Source organism: Hyperoodon ampullatus, assembly GCF_949752795.1.
Source record: "Hyperoodon ampullatus genome assembly, chromosome: 14".
Lineage (NCBI taxonomy): Eukaryota > Metazoa > Chordata > Mammalia > Artiodactyla > Ziphiidae > Hyperoodon > Hyperoodon ampullatus.
Window position 1 is genome coordinate 8725850 of NC_136927.1, and position 17544 is coordinate 8743393.

The following is a 17544-nucleotide window of genomic DNA, read 5'->3' on the forward strand; positions in this document are numbered from 1 at the left end:
TGCTCAGCAAGACAGTCATCCAGAGTACCATTAGATTAGGATGACAAGGAGAGCAGACTGACAAAGAGGTGGGATAATGTAACAGAGGAAGATCTCACGTAACTGGGCAAATAGTGCTGATTTGTCAGCTCAAAGGAGTAATGCCAGGGAGCTGAGTGTGTAAATTAACCCAGCTCCCCCAAGCTATTCAAGGGCTGTGTAACCAGTAGTGATCTGACCTACTCGTGTTCTAAACCTGAGCTACCTTCCTTTATGGAGGAAATCTAAATTAAGGTCATTATTATGAATGGCATCAGGTGGACATAGCCATGTAATCCTTTACCATCTCCTGGGCAGTTTATTAGATTTCTCACTTGGGGTCACTATCAAAGTAAAGAGCTTCTGCCTCTCACTCTTGCACACCCATACTCTTCTTTTACAACTTTTATTTACACTGTTGCTTTTTAAATTTGTTTTTAAGTCATATCAGTACCAGGATGCAAAGCTATAGACTCTATGACTTCTTGTGTCTTACTCAGAAACATGAACAGTTGTCCTGTGTGATGTTGGGCCCAAGTTGGACCATATTCTTCTGGTTTCCTCTCTCACACCTCTGAACACATCAGGCCCATCCCCATCTTCACACTTCTGTCATTCCCCCATTCCCAGAATCCCCCATTCTGAATACCCATCCCCCAGAGCAGAGCTCGATCCTCTCTCCCTCCACAAAGCCCCCCCTACTCCCTTGGCACACATCTTTTCCCTCTTCTGAACTTGCCCTGTGTTCACTCTGTGTACTGCTAGACACTTTACTGCTTCTACCCCGTGCCTTCTCTCCTCCTACTGTCTGAAGGCCAAGTCTCTTCACCTAGAGGAGGCCAGCGATCTTAATGCCTTGTAGGGGTTCATCAAATATTTGCCAAATATGACCTTCTGGTCCCTAAGTTCATGTCAGTTAACCTGAGCAAGAGCATTGAGCCCTAAGGCAGAAGTTATGTATGGGGTGGGGGGTGGGGGACGTGATTTGCCTGCACATATATTTTGTTTGGCTCAGAAAAAGTTTTAAAAATTAGGAAATTTCATATCAAAATCTGGATGTCCAGCTTTTCTTGGAAAATGAGAAGAACTGTCCACATGAGGCGGCCTTTCCACGTGATGACAGCTGGCTGCAGCAGAGAGCCGGGGAAGTGCTGCTGCCTTTGGACAAGGCAGGTGCTCTCTGGTTTGCTTCAGTCTCCACCACTCCCCCATCACTGGGCTTAATGTACTTCTTACATTACTTGCATGGCTCTGGAGGTATCTGAGTTGGCCACTCCTGAGCTGAACATTCTAAACAGATACTCTGGGCCTTAAACAGTTGGTGAGTCATCCAATGAGCCCCTGGTTTCCCAAGGATTCTCTTAGAGAAAGAAAGAAATTTGTCCCTAGTGTTCTAACCTTTCTCCTCCTTCTCCCTTCCTCTTTCCTTCCTCTCATTTCCCTTCCCTCCCATTTTTTTCTCAACATCTAAATGAAGATAGTTAAAAGGAGACAGACTCACTAGACTTTACCACATGGATCACACCAGGCCTTACTATCCCCAGGGAAGTCTATCCTAAAACTCCTGGAACCACAGTTAGATGTAGTCAGGGGAGAAGACGGAAGAGGATAGTAGACATATACCAGCTGTTTTAAATACAGGTGGACCGTCCTCAAGAATTCTTACAATAGCTGGCCCTTTGACATGCATAGGCTCAAAGTTTGGAGTCTTGAAATAGTTGTTGAATTATGCCTTCTCTAGTTATGTGCTATTCCTGTATCACCGAGGAATATTCTGGCTGCATCAGCAATAATTACATTTCAATTATTAAATTATTAAAACTAATTACAAATAAATACATTTAAGTGGTAAAAAGAAATTTGGAGAGTTTTCTATCAGAACTTAAGTCCCTGAGGAAATACTATAAACCTTACAAGCAGTAACAGTGCTTTACCATCCATAAGAGCTAGATTGAAATTCATAGAGTCTCCAAATGTTATTTGGCCATTTATGTCAACCTCCTTTGACCAAAGTAGGTAACAAGTGTCTAGATAGACTTCTCCCTTCTGAAAAACTCCTACACATCCTTTAAGACCCAGCTCAAATGTCAACACCTCCGACAACTCAATCTGCTCTGTCCCTAGTCTCACCCACTGTCACCTAGCCTCCCTCTTCTAGGTGCCCACAACACTCTTTATTTGTTTCTACTATAGGACTTACCACATTTGACATGATTAAGAGGTCCTACCTAGTGGCTCAGAGCCCAGGAGCCTATAAGGCAGGGATCATGATTTATTGATCTTTTGACTTTCACCTCCTACCTCTGCCCAATGCCTGTTACGGAGTCACACACAAAACAAGCACTAAATAAATGCTGAATGAAAGATTGGAGGAAAGATTTGACTTTCATCTCCCTCTTTTCTAGTCAGAGGTGGGTTATGAAAGTGTGAAAGGAGAAACTAGAGAGGGTCAGAATAACACCAACTGCCTGATTCACCTGCCTTAGTTCATCTCCTACCGGCTGCATTTCAAATATTGTGAATGATTTTGCAATACATTTCCGTATGGTGAATTCTTCTGGGACTTTACTTGGATTCTTAAACTTGTTCCAGAGCAATGCCATTGGTCTTCATGGGCTCGGTCTTCTTTACTTTTATGGGAAAGGAGTTCCTGTGGTAAGTTAAATAATTTTCTTATCTTTTTCAACATTTCTAGCAATTTATTAGGGTGAAATTCATGATCACTGATTAATCTAAAGGAATTAGTCTCTATTACATGGTTTGCCAAGGTATCATATCTGGTAACAGAGAATAAAATAATTCAGTGAAATATTTGCCAAAGAGACATAGAACAAGCTTGTGACAAGAATAACAACCCTAATTATATCTTAGAATCATAGATTCTAAGTAACCTTAGAAATCCTCTAAGCCGTGAGGATTTTTTTCATAGAGAAATTTATCTTCTTACTTTAACTTCTGTCTTTTGAGTGACCTTCCCCCAATATCTAACAAAACCTACTGTCAATGTAGGAAAAGACATAATTTACAATGAAAATAAGATAATTATTTCTTAATAGAATCTAATATAATAATGAAATAAAATGTATAATACTTCTGATACTACTTTAATTAACCTAAATCACATAGGGCACTAACTATGCTCTTAAAAAATGTGGAAGGCAATTGTTACCATGGAGTTATGCATGTACCTTTGAGTAACAAAGTGTAATTATCTTGCAGAATTATGCAGAAGCACTTAAATACTTTCAGAAAGCTGCAGAGAAGGGATGGCCAAACGCACAGTTTCAGTTAGGCTTCATGTACTACTGTAAGTGCTACACATATGGCTGCTTTACTTAGAATGATAAATGCAAAGTCTGCTCCTTTTTTAAGATAAATCAAAGGGTTGGTGTAAGTGGTTTAGATAGAACATTCAGGCAGCAATTTGAGGAGGAATTTGAAGAAGACAGGAGGAAAAGGACATTTGGGGGAGGAGGCAATGAGGTGCAACCAGAAACCTCACCTTTGAAAATTTTAGGTTTGAAGTGCCTTGTGACACCCAGTGCACAACCCAGAAACAAGTATGAAACTCACAAGAAAGGTAAAACTTGGAGAGAAAGATTTGGGGAGACATCAACATACAGGCATTAGTAAGAGTAACTGCGGTTGCAGAGGGAAAGGAGACAGAGTGTGAGAGGAAGGAGAGTGGGCCATGGTGAGAAATCTGGTGATCCTTGGTGCCATGTTGAAAAGATGGGCAGAGAAAGAGTGGTCACAAGAAGACTGAAAAAGCATGGCCATTTGATTTGTAATTATAGTATTATCTGGCCCAAGATAGGTGGTGCTCCTTATTTTGGTCCAGATAATACTATAATTCCAAATCAAATAACACAGTCCAGTGGCATCAGCTCAATGGTTGCAATATATGCCATTGTTTAATCTATGGTCCTCATTTATCTTTGATCAAGATAAAAAATGTAACTATCCTTATTAAATTGACTAATACTTTGCATCACAATTATGGCTAGGACTAATACTGTAGCACGATTCCCAGAAAAATGATTCCATAAAAACATCCGAGTTTCAGATCAAAGTGAAGTGTTAATTCTCAAGTGGTACTAAGGGTTAAGAGTCTTATTCCAAAACAGTGGTTCATATACATTTTGGTTCTTATACATACCTTTGTGAATCTGATGAAATATAAACCTTCCCCTTCAGATATGTGTGTAAGGACACGTGTACACACACACACACACCCCCAAAAAAATGTTGGATACATTTCAGAAACTTACATTCCCTGAAGCCTATCCATGAATTCCAGGTAAAGAATCCCTTCTCTGAATATTTTCTCAGCTTTAGAAAGCTTTGAGAAAAATCACAATAGTTTGGTCTTAAAATAACCAAAAAGTTGTCCAGGGGCAATGATTCGATGCTCTATTCCTAGTGGATTTTCTTTTATTTTTGAGAAATTTATTTTCTCCAAATTGGCTCATGTCTATTAAAAGAATATCTAAGGTGTATACAGCATTATTTGATTTTCAGAGTACTGGCATATGATGCCATATGACTTACCTTGGGGCTTTTGCATAATATACATCAGTTGAATTACATTTTAAACTCATGCGATCTTCTCAACAATTCTAGAAGGTTTCAACCTCATTAATGGATAGGAACCTCAAATACAGAGATATCCGTGATGAGTTGGCTAGTCAGCATGAGATTGAAAAAGAGACTCAGAATGCTTGCTCTGATACCAGTCCCTTTTCTTTGGGCTATGTTGCCAACCAATATTTTAAATAAATAAATAGCAACAACAATAATAAAATAGTTATTATTTGCTGAGCAGTTCTAAGCATTGAGCTAAAAATTGCTAAAAAACCATGAATTTCAAACCAGAATTTTACATGTGGATTTACACTGAATGATGATCTTTAACAAACAACGTGAACACATTCTTCATCATCTGGTGATTGTCCTAACACTGAGTATTGCTACTCCATTTTAGTGTTCAAGCTTGCATTAATGCCTGCCATTGTAAAAGCCAAATAATTCCATGGCATCCCACAGCAAGAGAGGTTTCTGGCAGTTCAAATATAAAAATGTAATGAGAGATCTGTGTTCACAGGGCACATAGTGGTTTGAGAAATCTGCTCAGTAAATGCTTGTTGTTGATTGAATACTTAGTTTCGAAAATAATATTTAACTTTTCTTCCAGAATACCAATTTAGCAGGAAACATTATCATAAGTATAAAGAAATCGTTTCCACTCCCAGAAATAAATGGATTAAATTCCCATTTAATGCAGATTTTAATTCCCTAAAAATACTAACCTTAGTGCTAATCTTTAGCAATTAATTAAAATTGGCATGTAAGAATTTCTTGCTGGAAGAATTTTGATAAATTATGAGACTAACCTGAGCTATCAAACAAATCCTTGAAGTTTTACATTTCATTTTGTACAGCATATTTATGCGAGTAAACCTTTTTTTGCATTGGAAACAGTGAAGCCAAAATGCTGAAAATTATGGAGGCTGACATGAAGCCTCATCATATTAATATTAAATTCAACATCAGTGATTTATTGTCACAAACAACATTATCTGTCATGTTAAACAAATGCTGTTAACTTATACTATGTTTTTATTTGATTTGTGTGTCCATTTTGATTTTTAAATATTTATTGTTGAATAAGGCCTGCAAGTGTGAACAACTTATTTCTAAATTTAGGTTTATATGTTTGAATAATATTATAATAAAATTTTAAATCAAAAAAAAAGCATGGTCAGAGGAATGGGGTGAGGAGGAGGTGACCTTAAGTAGGACAAGGGATAGAACTTTCAAGAAAGAGTAAATGAATGAGCACCCCTTTGAAATTCAGTGAAAGGCCTAGTTCTCACTTTTCAAAAAAAAAAAAAAAAGTAAGAAAGGGCCAAGTATCTGTGGGACTTGTCAATAAGGAGGATTTTGTGAGGTCATTGAACTGGTTGGGATGGAAGCCAGATACAGTGGGTTGAGGTGTAAATGGAAGGTGAGGAAGTAGATGGGTAAAAATATTCTTGGAAGTAGTGTGCCTTTAAATGGAGGAGAGAAGGGCAATAGTAGCATGAGGGGGACCGAGAATCAAGAGGGAGTTGTTTTTAAGATGGTGAGAGACCTGAGTATAATTTTTGGCAGAAAAAAGAGAGCCAGCCAGTGGAGGTGGTTAATGTGTCACGGGGGAGATGAGATAACTGATGAAGAGGCTCTGGGAATATTTAGGTGGCATTTCTGATCTAATCTGACCAGTGGCAAATCTGAAAGTATCTGATCAGGTCCAGGTAGGTGGAGGTCTCATTAGCTTTGATGAAGAGGAGGGATTTCTCACCCTCAAAGACTGGAGAGACGGTGGAATAGATGGTGCAGTTGTAAATCTGGGGAGAGAGGCAAGTGAGGAAAGATAATGTGAGGGTTCCCTCCATGAGCTCAGAGGTACAAAGTCATCTTCTGAGAGCGAAGGTAGAGGGGTTGGGGTAGGTGGTCTCAGAAAGCCATGAAGGTTTGTGATAATCTTTGTGGGGACTGAGAGAGAGAGAGTGGCCAAGACACGTGTCAGGAGATCTGAGCACACCTGAGTAACCCTGCTGAGTCCTTCCTGTCAGGTGGAGCAAGGGCAGCAGCAGACTGCCTCATCAAGAAGACAGGTCTGGGGCTTCCCTGGTGGCACAGTGGTTGAGAGTCCGCCTGCCGATGCAGGGGACACGAGTTCGTGCCCCGGTCCGGGAAGATCCCACATGCCGCGGAGCGGCTGGGCCCATGAGCCATGGCCGCTGAGCCTGTGCGTCCGGAGCCTGTGCTCCGCAACGGGAGAGGCCACAACAGTGAGGGGCCTGCGTACCTAAAAAAAAAGAAGACGGGTCTGGCGAAGAGGTCAGCTGGCATTTTCCACAATAGCCCAGGTGGAGAGCCTGTTCTCTATGGTCTTGGGAGGTTGCCTAAGATAGCCTTGTTCTTCTAGTTTATTCCAAGTCCCAGGCCCAGGGTCTATCAGATTCCTCAAGCATCTAGAATAAGAGTAATAGTTATGGCTAATGTTTAAGTCTTTACATGTATTTACTCATTTAGTCCTCTCAACACATCTGGGGGTAGCCCACCATTTCTAGATGAGCAAACTGAGCCATATCAAGGTCAAACATCTTACACAAGATCACACACTTGGTGGAGCTGGGACTCAAACCCAAGTGACCTGCCTCCAGAGCCTTTGCTCTTAGCAGCAACATGGCACTGCTTCTAAAGGCTAAGAAATGTTAGAGCTGGAAGGCAGTTTCAGAACTACCTAGTGAAAGTCCTTCCTTTTGCAAATGAAGTGCCTATGGGTGCCCAGGTCACAGAAGGAATAATGGGAGAACCAGGACAACAATCCCAGCTGCTGGGAGTAGCTGATTCTCCATCCTAGCTCCAAATGTCTCTCCTTGCTCCAAGCAATGAGCTGAGTCTGAGCTGGGCCTCCTGGAGCTGGGATTTACTGGCTCCAAACTCCATAGTTATGGCTGGGAGGAGCTATACTGGTCTTCTGGTGTGGAAGGATGACCGGGATGGCGACACACATCATGGAGGGCCTTCTGGTCCTCAGAGACTACCACTTGGTCTCCTTTTCATTAATTGCAGTTATACCATATTGAGGAGATGTTTTCATGAGACTAAACAGTCCATCTCCTTCAGTTTTCTGAATGGGTCGAGAACATACATTTCCATATTCTTACTTACAATCTAACTCAACTTTTTTTCCCCCAAATAGTAGATCTAGAGTAGCTTGACTTTTGGTTGGCTTTTCTCATCCTATTTAAAATAGCAGGAATCACTATGAGCATTACATCCATAGATTATAATGTAAAAAATAATGTAAATAAGGGGTGGCTCAAAATAATTTCCATTTTCAGCTGGCTCTGGAGTATGGAAGGATTATAAACTTGCCTTCAAATATTTTTACTTGGCATCTCAGAGTGGGCAGCCCCTCGCCATTTATTACCTGGCCAAGATGTACGCCACAGGAACAGGAGTGTTAAGATCATGCAGAACCGCTGTGGAGGTAAATCATGGGCTATTTCTAAAGCACTTTTCATTTATCACAGAGAGGAGGTGATACTGTCCTTAGATTGTTGGTGTCTTTGATTTTATATATATTATCTTGTTTCTTCCAGCTGACAATGTGAACACTGACATTTGCCAGGGAGGAAAAGCAGTGATGTAACTCAGACTGGGAAAGGGAGGAAGAGAAATGATCCCTCCTGTCTTGCATCTGGCTTTTCATCAGGTTCAGAGCTCACCTCAGAATTCAGTTATGGAGCTCTGTTTCAGCTTTCAATCAAATCTCCAGGGCAATTTGGCACTTCTAGTAGGATTGGGAGTTGCGACTTGGGACATGAAAGGCTTGATTTAGCCTAGAAAATGTAGCCCACTTCTTCCCAGAAAGCCAGGTCCTTAGGTTTTTCTGATGATTTGGAAGACAACTGAGAAAGTGAATTCTTTCAGCCTGGGATAGTGATGCAGTTTTCAAAAGAATGCTTTTAGGACCTTAATGTCCTTCATTGATTTATTAAACACTTCCCCTGCACCAATATAAATACCTTCATGTTGCAACCTGGCCCCTCTGAAATTCGTTTCAAAACCTGCCAGCTAATAATCTATCTTTAGATTTGCTCCTTTGCCAATTCCTAATGAATTATGTATGGTTAACCTCTTTTGGTTACATAAGGGCTATTCAACTAAGTTGCCGGTTGTCCCCACAGAGCTCTGCACACCTCCCTCACGGTTATGTCACCTACACTCTCAGGCACTGTCTTCCCTTCATTCTCTCTTCTCCACATCAGCTGCAGCCTTATAACGCACCCTCACAGGGCAGCAGCGTCCAGAAAATCCCTTTTATTAAAAAACAGAAGTCGATACATTCTGTTGTCCTGCCAAATAGCCCCGAAGTCAGAAAAGTTCATTTACACATATTTAAAACAAGCATCAGGAAGTGTAAGCTCAAGACAAAAAAATACACACACCTGTAATCTTCGTGCCTATGAAAGGTATTAAGTCCTCACCCTAAATAATTTTCAAAAGCCAGGCTTTAGACCTAAAATCCTTGCCTGACCAGCCATCAGGAACTGAAGACTGAGGTTATTTATCGTTTACCTGGAATGAAGTGTATTGGCTAACTAGTCTGCTTGATTTCTCTTTGTATATACAGCTTTATAAAGGTGTCTGTGAACTAGGCCACTGGGCTGAGAAATTCCTGACAGCATACTTTGCCTATAAGAATGGTGATATAGATTCTTCTCTTGTTCAATATGCACTACTTGCAGAAATGGGCTATGAAGTAGCTCAAAGCAATTCAGCATTCATTTTGGAATCTAGTAAGATAAGTTAAAATTCTCTGCAATTCCCCAATCATACATATGCATATATGACTTTACTGTAGGGGTATTTTAAGCCTTCCTAATGGAATGTCTCCTTTTTTTTTTTTTTTTTAGAAAAAGCTAAAATCCTTGAAAAAGAGAAGATGTATCCAATGGCACTTCTCCTATGGAATCGAGCTGCCACTCAAGGTACAGAACTTAGATAAAAATGAGCACTACTTGGCCCCTGTCCACTATTATTCATCTGATTTTCTCCAGCTGAGTTCTTGGGCACATAGGCAGAAAGGTGCAGAATATCTAGGAAGTGGTATTTCAAACTGATATTAGGGTCAGTCTTTGGTTAGAGGTCATTTCCAGGAACTTCTTTTGTTATTCTCAAGGTCTCCAGTTTAGCAAACCATAGGAATTTTTCTATGGCTCTGTCTCCATGACACCAGAATGGTTGTTTGAAACATGGCAGTTTTACTCAAGAAATCAGTTTTCTTGGTCTGGCTTCAGTCACTCATTTGCTGAGTTTTTCTGAACTTATCAGAGATATGACCTATGTTTCAATGAGTTTATATAGGTTAAATTACTTATGGCTCTAAGACTTGTTTGATTTTTCTTTTAAAATATCACATTGAGGATTACCACAAGCTTCAGATCTTTATTATAACAATTAGCATGGTAGCATCAGGGGAAAAAAAGAAGAATTAATTAGCAAGATCCTCCCCCCGCCGTAGGGAGCACTGGTGGGAAAGCAGTGGCAGGTGGCATTTGCATCACTATGTCTCATTCCATTCTTTCCCTAAAATTATATTACTAATAGCAGAGAGATTCTGCAAAGCTGTCACTATTGGCATTTGGATATGTGAGGTGCTCTCTTACGGTAAGAGGGCAATTTTACTTCCAATTAAGTTTCTTAAAATCATCTCAGGCTAAGGCCGAATCATCCTTTTCTATAAGAATTGAATGGGATACAAACAATTCTCAGCTGATGCTAATATGAGGCAGAAGAAAAAGTCACAGTGGTGCCTTCTCAGGTCCAGCTGAGCCGGTACTGCAGCAGCAAGCCATCTGTGTGATTTTAGTGAGAAATTCCCTAAAAAAAGAAAAGTCTCTGTTTTCTAAAATGTTTGGAGTAAGGAAACAACACCAGCAACCCCTCAGCTATGGCAAATCATCTGAATTGTAACAAATACAGGTTTATTCCAAGCCAGAAAATGCTGTGGAAATTGCATCAAGGAAAAGGGACATTGAAAATGAGAGGACATTAATATTAAACAGAATTCACCAATATAAAAATGTCAGACCACTAAAAATAATTGTGTGTCACCAGAGAGGTCAGGCATGATTGCCTCCAAAGATGTGGCTGCTGAATGGCTGTCTTGAGCTTAGGAAATCTAGTAATGGAAGTTAGGTTTCCAATCAGTCATTGGCAATGTTTCTTCCAGGAGTGTGAGGAGGGTGCTGAACCATAAGGACTCAGCCACCAGCCTGTGACTCTGAAATTGGAGGGGAAATCCCTCCCACTGTCTGGTGACCCCCTAGGAGCCTGTCAGGATTGCCACATGCACGCCCCCCCACCGTCAGTCCCCTAATTAGGGTGGAGCTGAATCCTCTGGAGAATCTGCTTGTTCACAAACTTTCATTCTTAGAGACCTCAGGGGTCCTGCTTACTGCTTGCAAAGCTTGAAAATGCAGAGTCCTGTTCTTTTGTGGCTATGGTGCAGAAGGAATCTTGGGGGTCAAAGGAAGATAGCTTTGGGCAAAATTAGAGATGGAGTGGGTTTCTCTTTAGAGCTCGAGGGGTCTCTTGCCTCTCCAGGCCCCTCTGAGCCCCTTTCCTGGACATCATTTCTATGAGGTCTTACCCCAAGCTACCTGTACATTTTGAAGCACCTGAGAAGCAAACCCTGACAACTAATATCTTTGGCAGCTTAAGAAGTTTACGACGTTACTTCTACTCCAAGAAAACCAAAGACGGCTCATGGTATTACATTTTAGTATAGGGTTCCAGAAGATTAAAAGAACTTCAGAACCCAAAGGAATCAATTCCAAAAAATTTTAGGCTTTGCATTAGGCCAAATGGGAAGAAAAACTTGGAAGGAGTCCTATAGCCCTTAATGATACACATCAGACCATACCACACAGGGTACTTTCCCTTTTTCCAAGTAAGCCTAGACTGTGCCAGCGGGGTTGGCCACAGCTGAAGTGGATGTCCTACATGAGCATTCCCTCATCTTTTCAATCAACATAGCCCTAGTGAGTGGAAACATGGGCCCCAAAGATTCCCTTAGAGGTCATCCCTAAGTGACCTTCAAAAGACTGAAGTCTCATATCTTAAAAAATCACGTGAATTTTTTTCTACTCCTGAATATTTTCATGTTTGTTGGAAACTAAGATTGTAAAATACTTAACATCTGGGGAAAGCATTTTCTAAAAAGTTTCCTGCCCTGTCTATCCATTCATTCCATAAATATTCATCAAGTACCATTCCCATCCTGGTACTATATCAGTGATCAAGAGCTTCAAAATTCTCTCTCATGAAAGAGAGAGAGAAAATAAACTAGTAAACAAATAAGAGTGATACATGCTGTGAGGAAATAAAACATGGAGATGGGATGGATAACTATTGAGATGTAGTCTGACAAGTTGTCAGAGAAGGCTCTAGAAGGGAAGCAACGTTTGCAGTGAGACCAGAATGATGAGTCAGAGGAACTGCAAACATACCAGGCAGAGGGGCTTGAAGAATCTTACTGCAGGGATGCTGAGGCAAGAATCAGCTCGGTGTGCTGAAGGAATATTAAGAAGGCTAGAGCATCCCGAGAAAGTGACATGTGGTAAGCCCAGCCAGGGAGGCAGAAGACAGATAAGGCACAACTTGTAGGTCAGGTAAGGAATCTGGATGTTATTCCAAGTGCAAAGTGAAGCGCTTGGGGGTTTTAACACAGGGAATAATGTGATTTGATTTTACATTTGAAAAAGATCATCTTGGCTCTTGTGTGGAGAACAGATCGAAAAGTGTAGCTAAAAGCACATTTTGGAGGCTGCTGGAGTATTCCAGGCTTAGACTAGATGGTGGAGGAGCTGGAGAGAAACAGGTGTGTTTTAGAGGCAGAACCAACAGGATTTGCTGATGGATTTGATAATGAAAGTGAGGGGAAAGAACTGGGAATAATTCCCCTAGATTTACGGCCTGAAAAATGGTGGTGCTGGCACTGATAGAGGAAAGGAACTGATGACTTTGTTTGGGGGATGGGGTAGCAGGGAGTTAAGAATCTCTAGTGGATGTTTTAAGTCTGAGATCCAGGCAGAGAAGTCAAGAAGGCAGTTGTAAGAATCTGGGGCTTAAAGAGAGATGGAATATAGATACAAGTTCAGAAATAGGAAACATAGAGCCATGGAACTAGATGAGATCACCTGGAAAGAGAGTTGAGATAGAGCAGAGTGGAGGAGAGAGGAGGGGAAGGGAGGTGAGGAGAGAAAAGAAGGGAGAGGAGCTGGGGAAAACGGAGTCAGTAACGAGCCCTTGATATTCCAACATTTAGAAGCTGGGTAGAGGGGGAGTGAGGCAAGAGTTTGAAAAGGACAGGCCTATGAGGCAGGAGGGAAGTCAAGAGAAGAAAGGGCTTGGGCAGACAGCGCCAGTGATTCCAGTGCTGCTTAGTGGTCCAGTGAGATGAGGACAGGAAGTGACCGGGGATCTGGCTGCGTGGAGGTTATCGACCACCTGAAAAATAGCAGTTTCTTGGAGGAGGGAGCAGAAGCCAGAGTGGGGTGGGTTGAAGAGTATGTGGGATGAGAAGCTTTGGAGACAGTGAGCGTAGAACACCCTTTTGAAAAGGCTGAGTGTGACGTGAACAGAGAAATGGGGAGTAGTTACAAGGAGATGCCATGGGATAAAGAAATGGGATAAAGGTTTGGTTTTGTTCATAGAAGATACCAAAGTGTGTTTGGATGACTCATGGGACTAGAACAGGGGCAGAAACTGGTGATGCAGTAGGGCAGAGCTTCAGGAGTGAAGGCTAAGAAAAGGAAGGGTGGGAGCCAGTTTCCCAAGAATTGACCTACCTTCAAAAAATGAATCTAAAAGGTAAAATGGATCATTTTTTATTCTTTAAGAACATTTGTACTATACTGTGGGAGTTATCCTACAATCAAGACAGCTAGCATTGTGTGTTATATCCATAAATCATATCTAATTCTGATTCTGGGATTCTGAGTGTTTTTTTCTTTTTTTATATAGATTATCATTAGGCTGATATTAATAATTTACTAGGAACTATACATGGATCATTTGAGTTATTATTTTCCTTCTCATTCTAATATTTCTATCAGGCAATGCATTCGCTAGAGTGAAAATTGGAGATTACCATTACTATGGCTACGGGACTAAGAAAGACTATCAAACAGCAGCCACGCATTACAGCATCGCAGCCAACAAATACCACAGCGCACAAGCCATGTTCAACCTGGCTTATATGTATGAACATGGTTTAGGTATGGCAAAGGTAATTGTGCTGGTAATAATCCAACCTAGTAACGGCAGCTGTACAGGAAGGAAAATTTTTAATGTTTTACACTTCATTGACATCATCAATGTAGAGAAAAAGACTTAATATTTGCTGAGTCCCTCCCACATGCCAACACATATTATGTATCCTGATATAACCCTATGAGGTAGAATTTATTTTCTCCATGACGCCCAAGGATGGAACTAACGAGGAGAGTAAATATAGTCTTGGCCAGTTTGATTCATAGTAAATTCACGCTTTTTCCAGCAACACTAGTAGGCCCTGCCCGCACTGCCTTCCACCCACAGGCCTTTTTCCATTAAAATTTCCATTGACTCACAAGCTCTCGGTAATAAGGAGAAAGTGAGAATGAGATCAGAGCTGGATACAGAGGTGGCATTAATCCAGAAACGTCTTTTGAAACACCCACTGTGTACATGACACAATGCCGAGTGCTCTAGAGAGGCCCAAGAAAATAGATCTCCATCCTTCAAAGACTACACCTGACTTGAGGAGATGAGGCGTATTCATTAAGAGGGCTAACACTACAAGGTGATAACGGGTAGATCCTTCAGACAGTCAGTGTAATTAAGGCAGAAGATGGCCTTAGGGTCTGACAGGGTGAGAAAGGTGATTACAATAACCGGGTGTTGGTGTGTTATGTATACCATGTCCTTTAAGTCACATAACCACTCAATGAGACGCATCCTATCATTGTCCTCATTGTTTGCATCAGGAAATCACAGTGCAGGTTAAGTCATAGGGCCGAGTTTGCAGGGCTCATCGGTGGTGGAGCCATCATTCGAACCCAGATCTGGCTGACCCCACATTACTGGTGGAAGGAGTGGGCCCGGCACTACTGAATTTTCTATGCTTTCTTTTTCCTTCCAGTTGTGATAGTAACTGGGAATTATTGATAGGGAACTTCCTAGCTGACAACTACTCATGTGCACACGGCTGCAAGAGCTTCTCATTCAGGTGCCAACAATCCAACGGGAGAGACCCCTGCCTTCGGGTGCTCTCCTGTGCCTGCCTCTTGCCTGATCACTTTTCATCATCCCCAGAACCCTAAGCAGTAGAAAGAATGTCAAATCCAAATGCAGTCTGTTTTCCCCATTCCTAGCAGGTGCAAGCTTCCTGTTTTATAACATTGGGGCGGGCAGGACTGGATCGAATAGCTAGATTGGATGATCCTTTGGATGTTATTAAGCCACACTCCCTTCCCCTCCAACTGTCATCCACATCTGTAAAACGGAACAGTGATACAAGCCCTGCCCCAGGCTTTGAGGATAAAACGAATAAGCCTTTGTGAAAGGGCTTTGTAGTGAAACAGTGTGTGGAATGACTTTTTTAGATCAGAAGAGAATGTGAGTGATTGCTAAGTAAGGCTTCAAGAGGATTAAAACTTTTGTTCATCATTCCCCATGTAAAACATAACAATATTGGTGAGAGGAGCATTGTCTGTATAGGATAAAAGTGACCCCACCCCATGGGTTAAATTCAGATTAGCTCTCCTGCCCCCATATGAATTGAGAAGGACTTAACAGCCCCATTGTCCTCACAGTGAGGCCATTTAGCAGGGACTCCCTGGGGCCGGGAGAGCTGTCCTCTCAGGACACAGGGCCGACTACACAGCCCACTGTGTCGGGGGTTCAGTTTTCCTCCTTCGAGTCACTGCTGGCTCTCTCCTAGGCACTTTCTTCACAATGTCAAAAAGCAGTTGTCGAGACATATATTTCATACATGTAGAAAACCTTTGAAGTTTCTCTCTAGCCACATTTCTGTTCTTTTCGGTCAGGGTTCTTGTTAAATCGTGGGTAGTTCATTTTGATCAGTCTCTCTGTCACAGATAAATTTTTTCCTACAGAAAGTCTCTACATATAGAAAAAAAAAGAGGCTGTGCTTAACCTCAGACCTGGACATGGGAATTTTAGATTTATTTAATGAGGGGCCGTTGCTCTTTGTCTTTATTAATTTCTTTTGTTTAGCAATTAGTAAAATAATTGCCAAGTACCCAGGGGCCAAGTTTATTAATCTTGCTATCTCATAGTCAAATTAATGAGGAGATATCACCTCTTCTAATTCTTAAAATGAATATGCTGATAATTAAAAGTCCAAAGCTTGTTCCACTTATGGTTAATGAAAGCAAAGCAGTTAGGAGAATAGGCTTTCATAGCACCCAAGACATCGAGTAATTATGCATGTCTTCAGCAAGGCTCTTCACAATCCTCTTTATTAGTTAAACCTCATGCAAACCAGTGGGAAAGATGAGTCTAACATCATTACCAGGATTTCTCTGAGAATCAAAAAAAGTTTTGGTAAACTCTGAATGTAAGCCCCCTGGAAAAAAGAAGTAAGGTATAAATAGACTCTTGGTAAATCAGTGTAAAAATATGGGTCATTATTTTTCTCATCTGTCTTTAGGAAAGGATTTGGGACTAGGGTGATGTAGGTGAATTATCCTAATAGCTTCACTGAGAAACATCTCATTCCCCAGTTTCCGCCCTTGAGTTAAGCTCACTTGACTTAACTGTGGACCAGGACGGACTGCACCATTGTTTTGGGAACACAAAATAATACCTAGGGAGAAGCTGAGAGATGACCTGAACTAATTTAGAAATATAAGCACTCGGCTCACAATTTGTTATGAAACTCCTTCTCAATTTATACTTGATTCAGAAGTCCTTCAAAAATTTAATAACCATGAAAAAACCTGTTGCCCATCCTCTCCTGCCCATTCCTTCTGTCCTTATCCCGGTTCAGGCCAGAATTTCTACTTGTTGTAAAGGATTCTCAGGAGTCTCCCATTCTAGGGTTCTTCCTTGAACTGTGTGGCCAGAGAAAGCTCTGTCCACCAAAGATTTACCACCAACCAGAAACATCCACACTCGACTGTTGAATATGTTAAACCATTGAAATTTGGGGGTTTATTGGTTGCAGATGTTAGCATTACTTTAGTTAACACATAATACAGCTAACAAAGCCCCACTGGGTTATTATTGATAAAGTATAACTCTAGTACTGCTACCCCTCCACCACACTCCTCCCAAAAGTTGCACACACACACGCACACAAATACAAGCCAACAAACACAAAAATAAAAGAATCTTACTGACTTTCTATTGCTTAATGAAGTCCAGACTTCTTACCCTGGCATTCAAACCCTCCCTGACCTAATCCACCTTGACAATAATGGCTTGATATGCCACTATTTCCCTATATATCTTCTAGGCTGCTTTTCCTTTCCCCGCAAGACCTTGAACTGCACCCTCCTGACCTTAGGTCACATCGCCCCATTTGCTGGAATGATTTTCTCCCACATTTTTGCCCATTGAAGACCAATCCATTTTTCAAATAATAGCTCCAATATCATCACCTCTATGAACCCTTCAGTGAAGCCCTAGATTTAAAAGACATCTGCTTCTAAACTACCATGGTAACGTGCCTTGCTTTTCTTCATTCATTTATTTACTCAAATATTTATCAAGTCCTTGTTTTGTGTCAAGAAGCATTGTGTCAAGAAGGATACGAGAACAAGACACCCTTCAAAGCGTTCATAGTCTACTGTGGAAGAGACACGTCCATAGCTAAAGTGAAAGCCCAAAATGGCGTGCATGCATGCACACACAAGTGAAATACTATAAACTTGTTAAAGAGGAAACCATTCAGGC

General features: G+C 41.2%; 1 protein-coding gene across 1 annotated transcript in view; it reads left to right on the top strand.

Moving 5' to 3' along the window:
• The window catches only part of SEL1L2 (SEL1L2 adaptor subunit of SYVN1 ubiquitin ligase), a gene marked incomplete at both ends in the record, with an annotated part of 99688 nt that overhangs the window by 77841 nt on the left and 4303 nt on the right, over positions 1-17544 (top strand). The window contains 6 exons of the mRNA XM_079718959.1: positions 2611-2673; positions 3238-3325; positions 7914-8062; positions 9209-9374; positions 9492-9566; positions 13698-13870. Coding sequence (XP_079575085.1) covers positions 2611-2673; positions 3238-3325; positions 7914-8062; positions 9209-9374; positions 9492-9566; positions 13698-13870 — 714 coding nt within the window. The remainder of the gene's footprint in view (positions 1-2610; positions 2674-3237; positions 3326-7913; positions 8063-9208; positions 9375-9491; positions 9567-13697; positions 13871-17544) is intronic.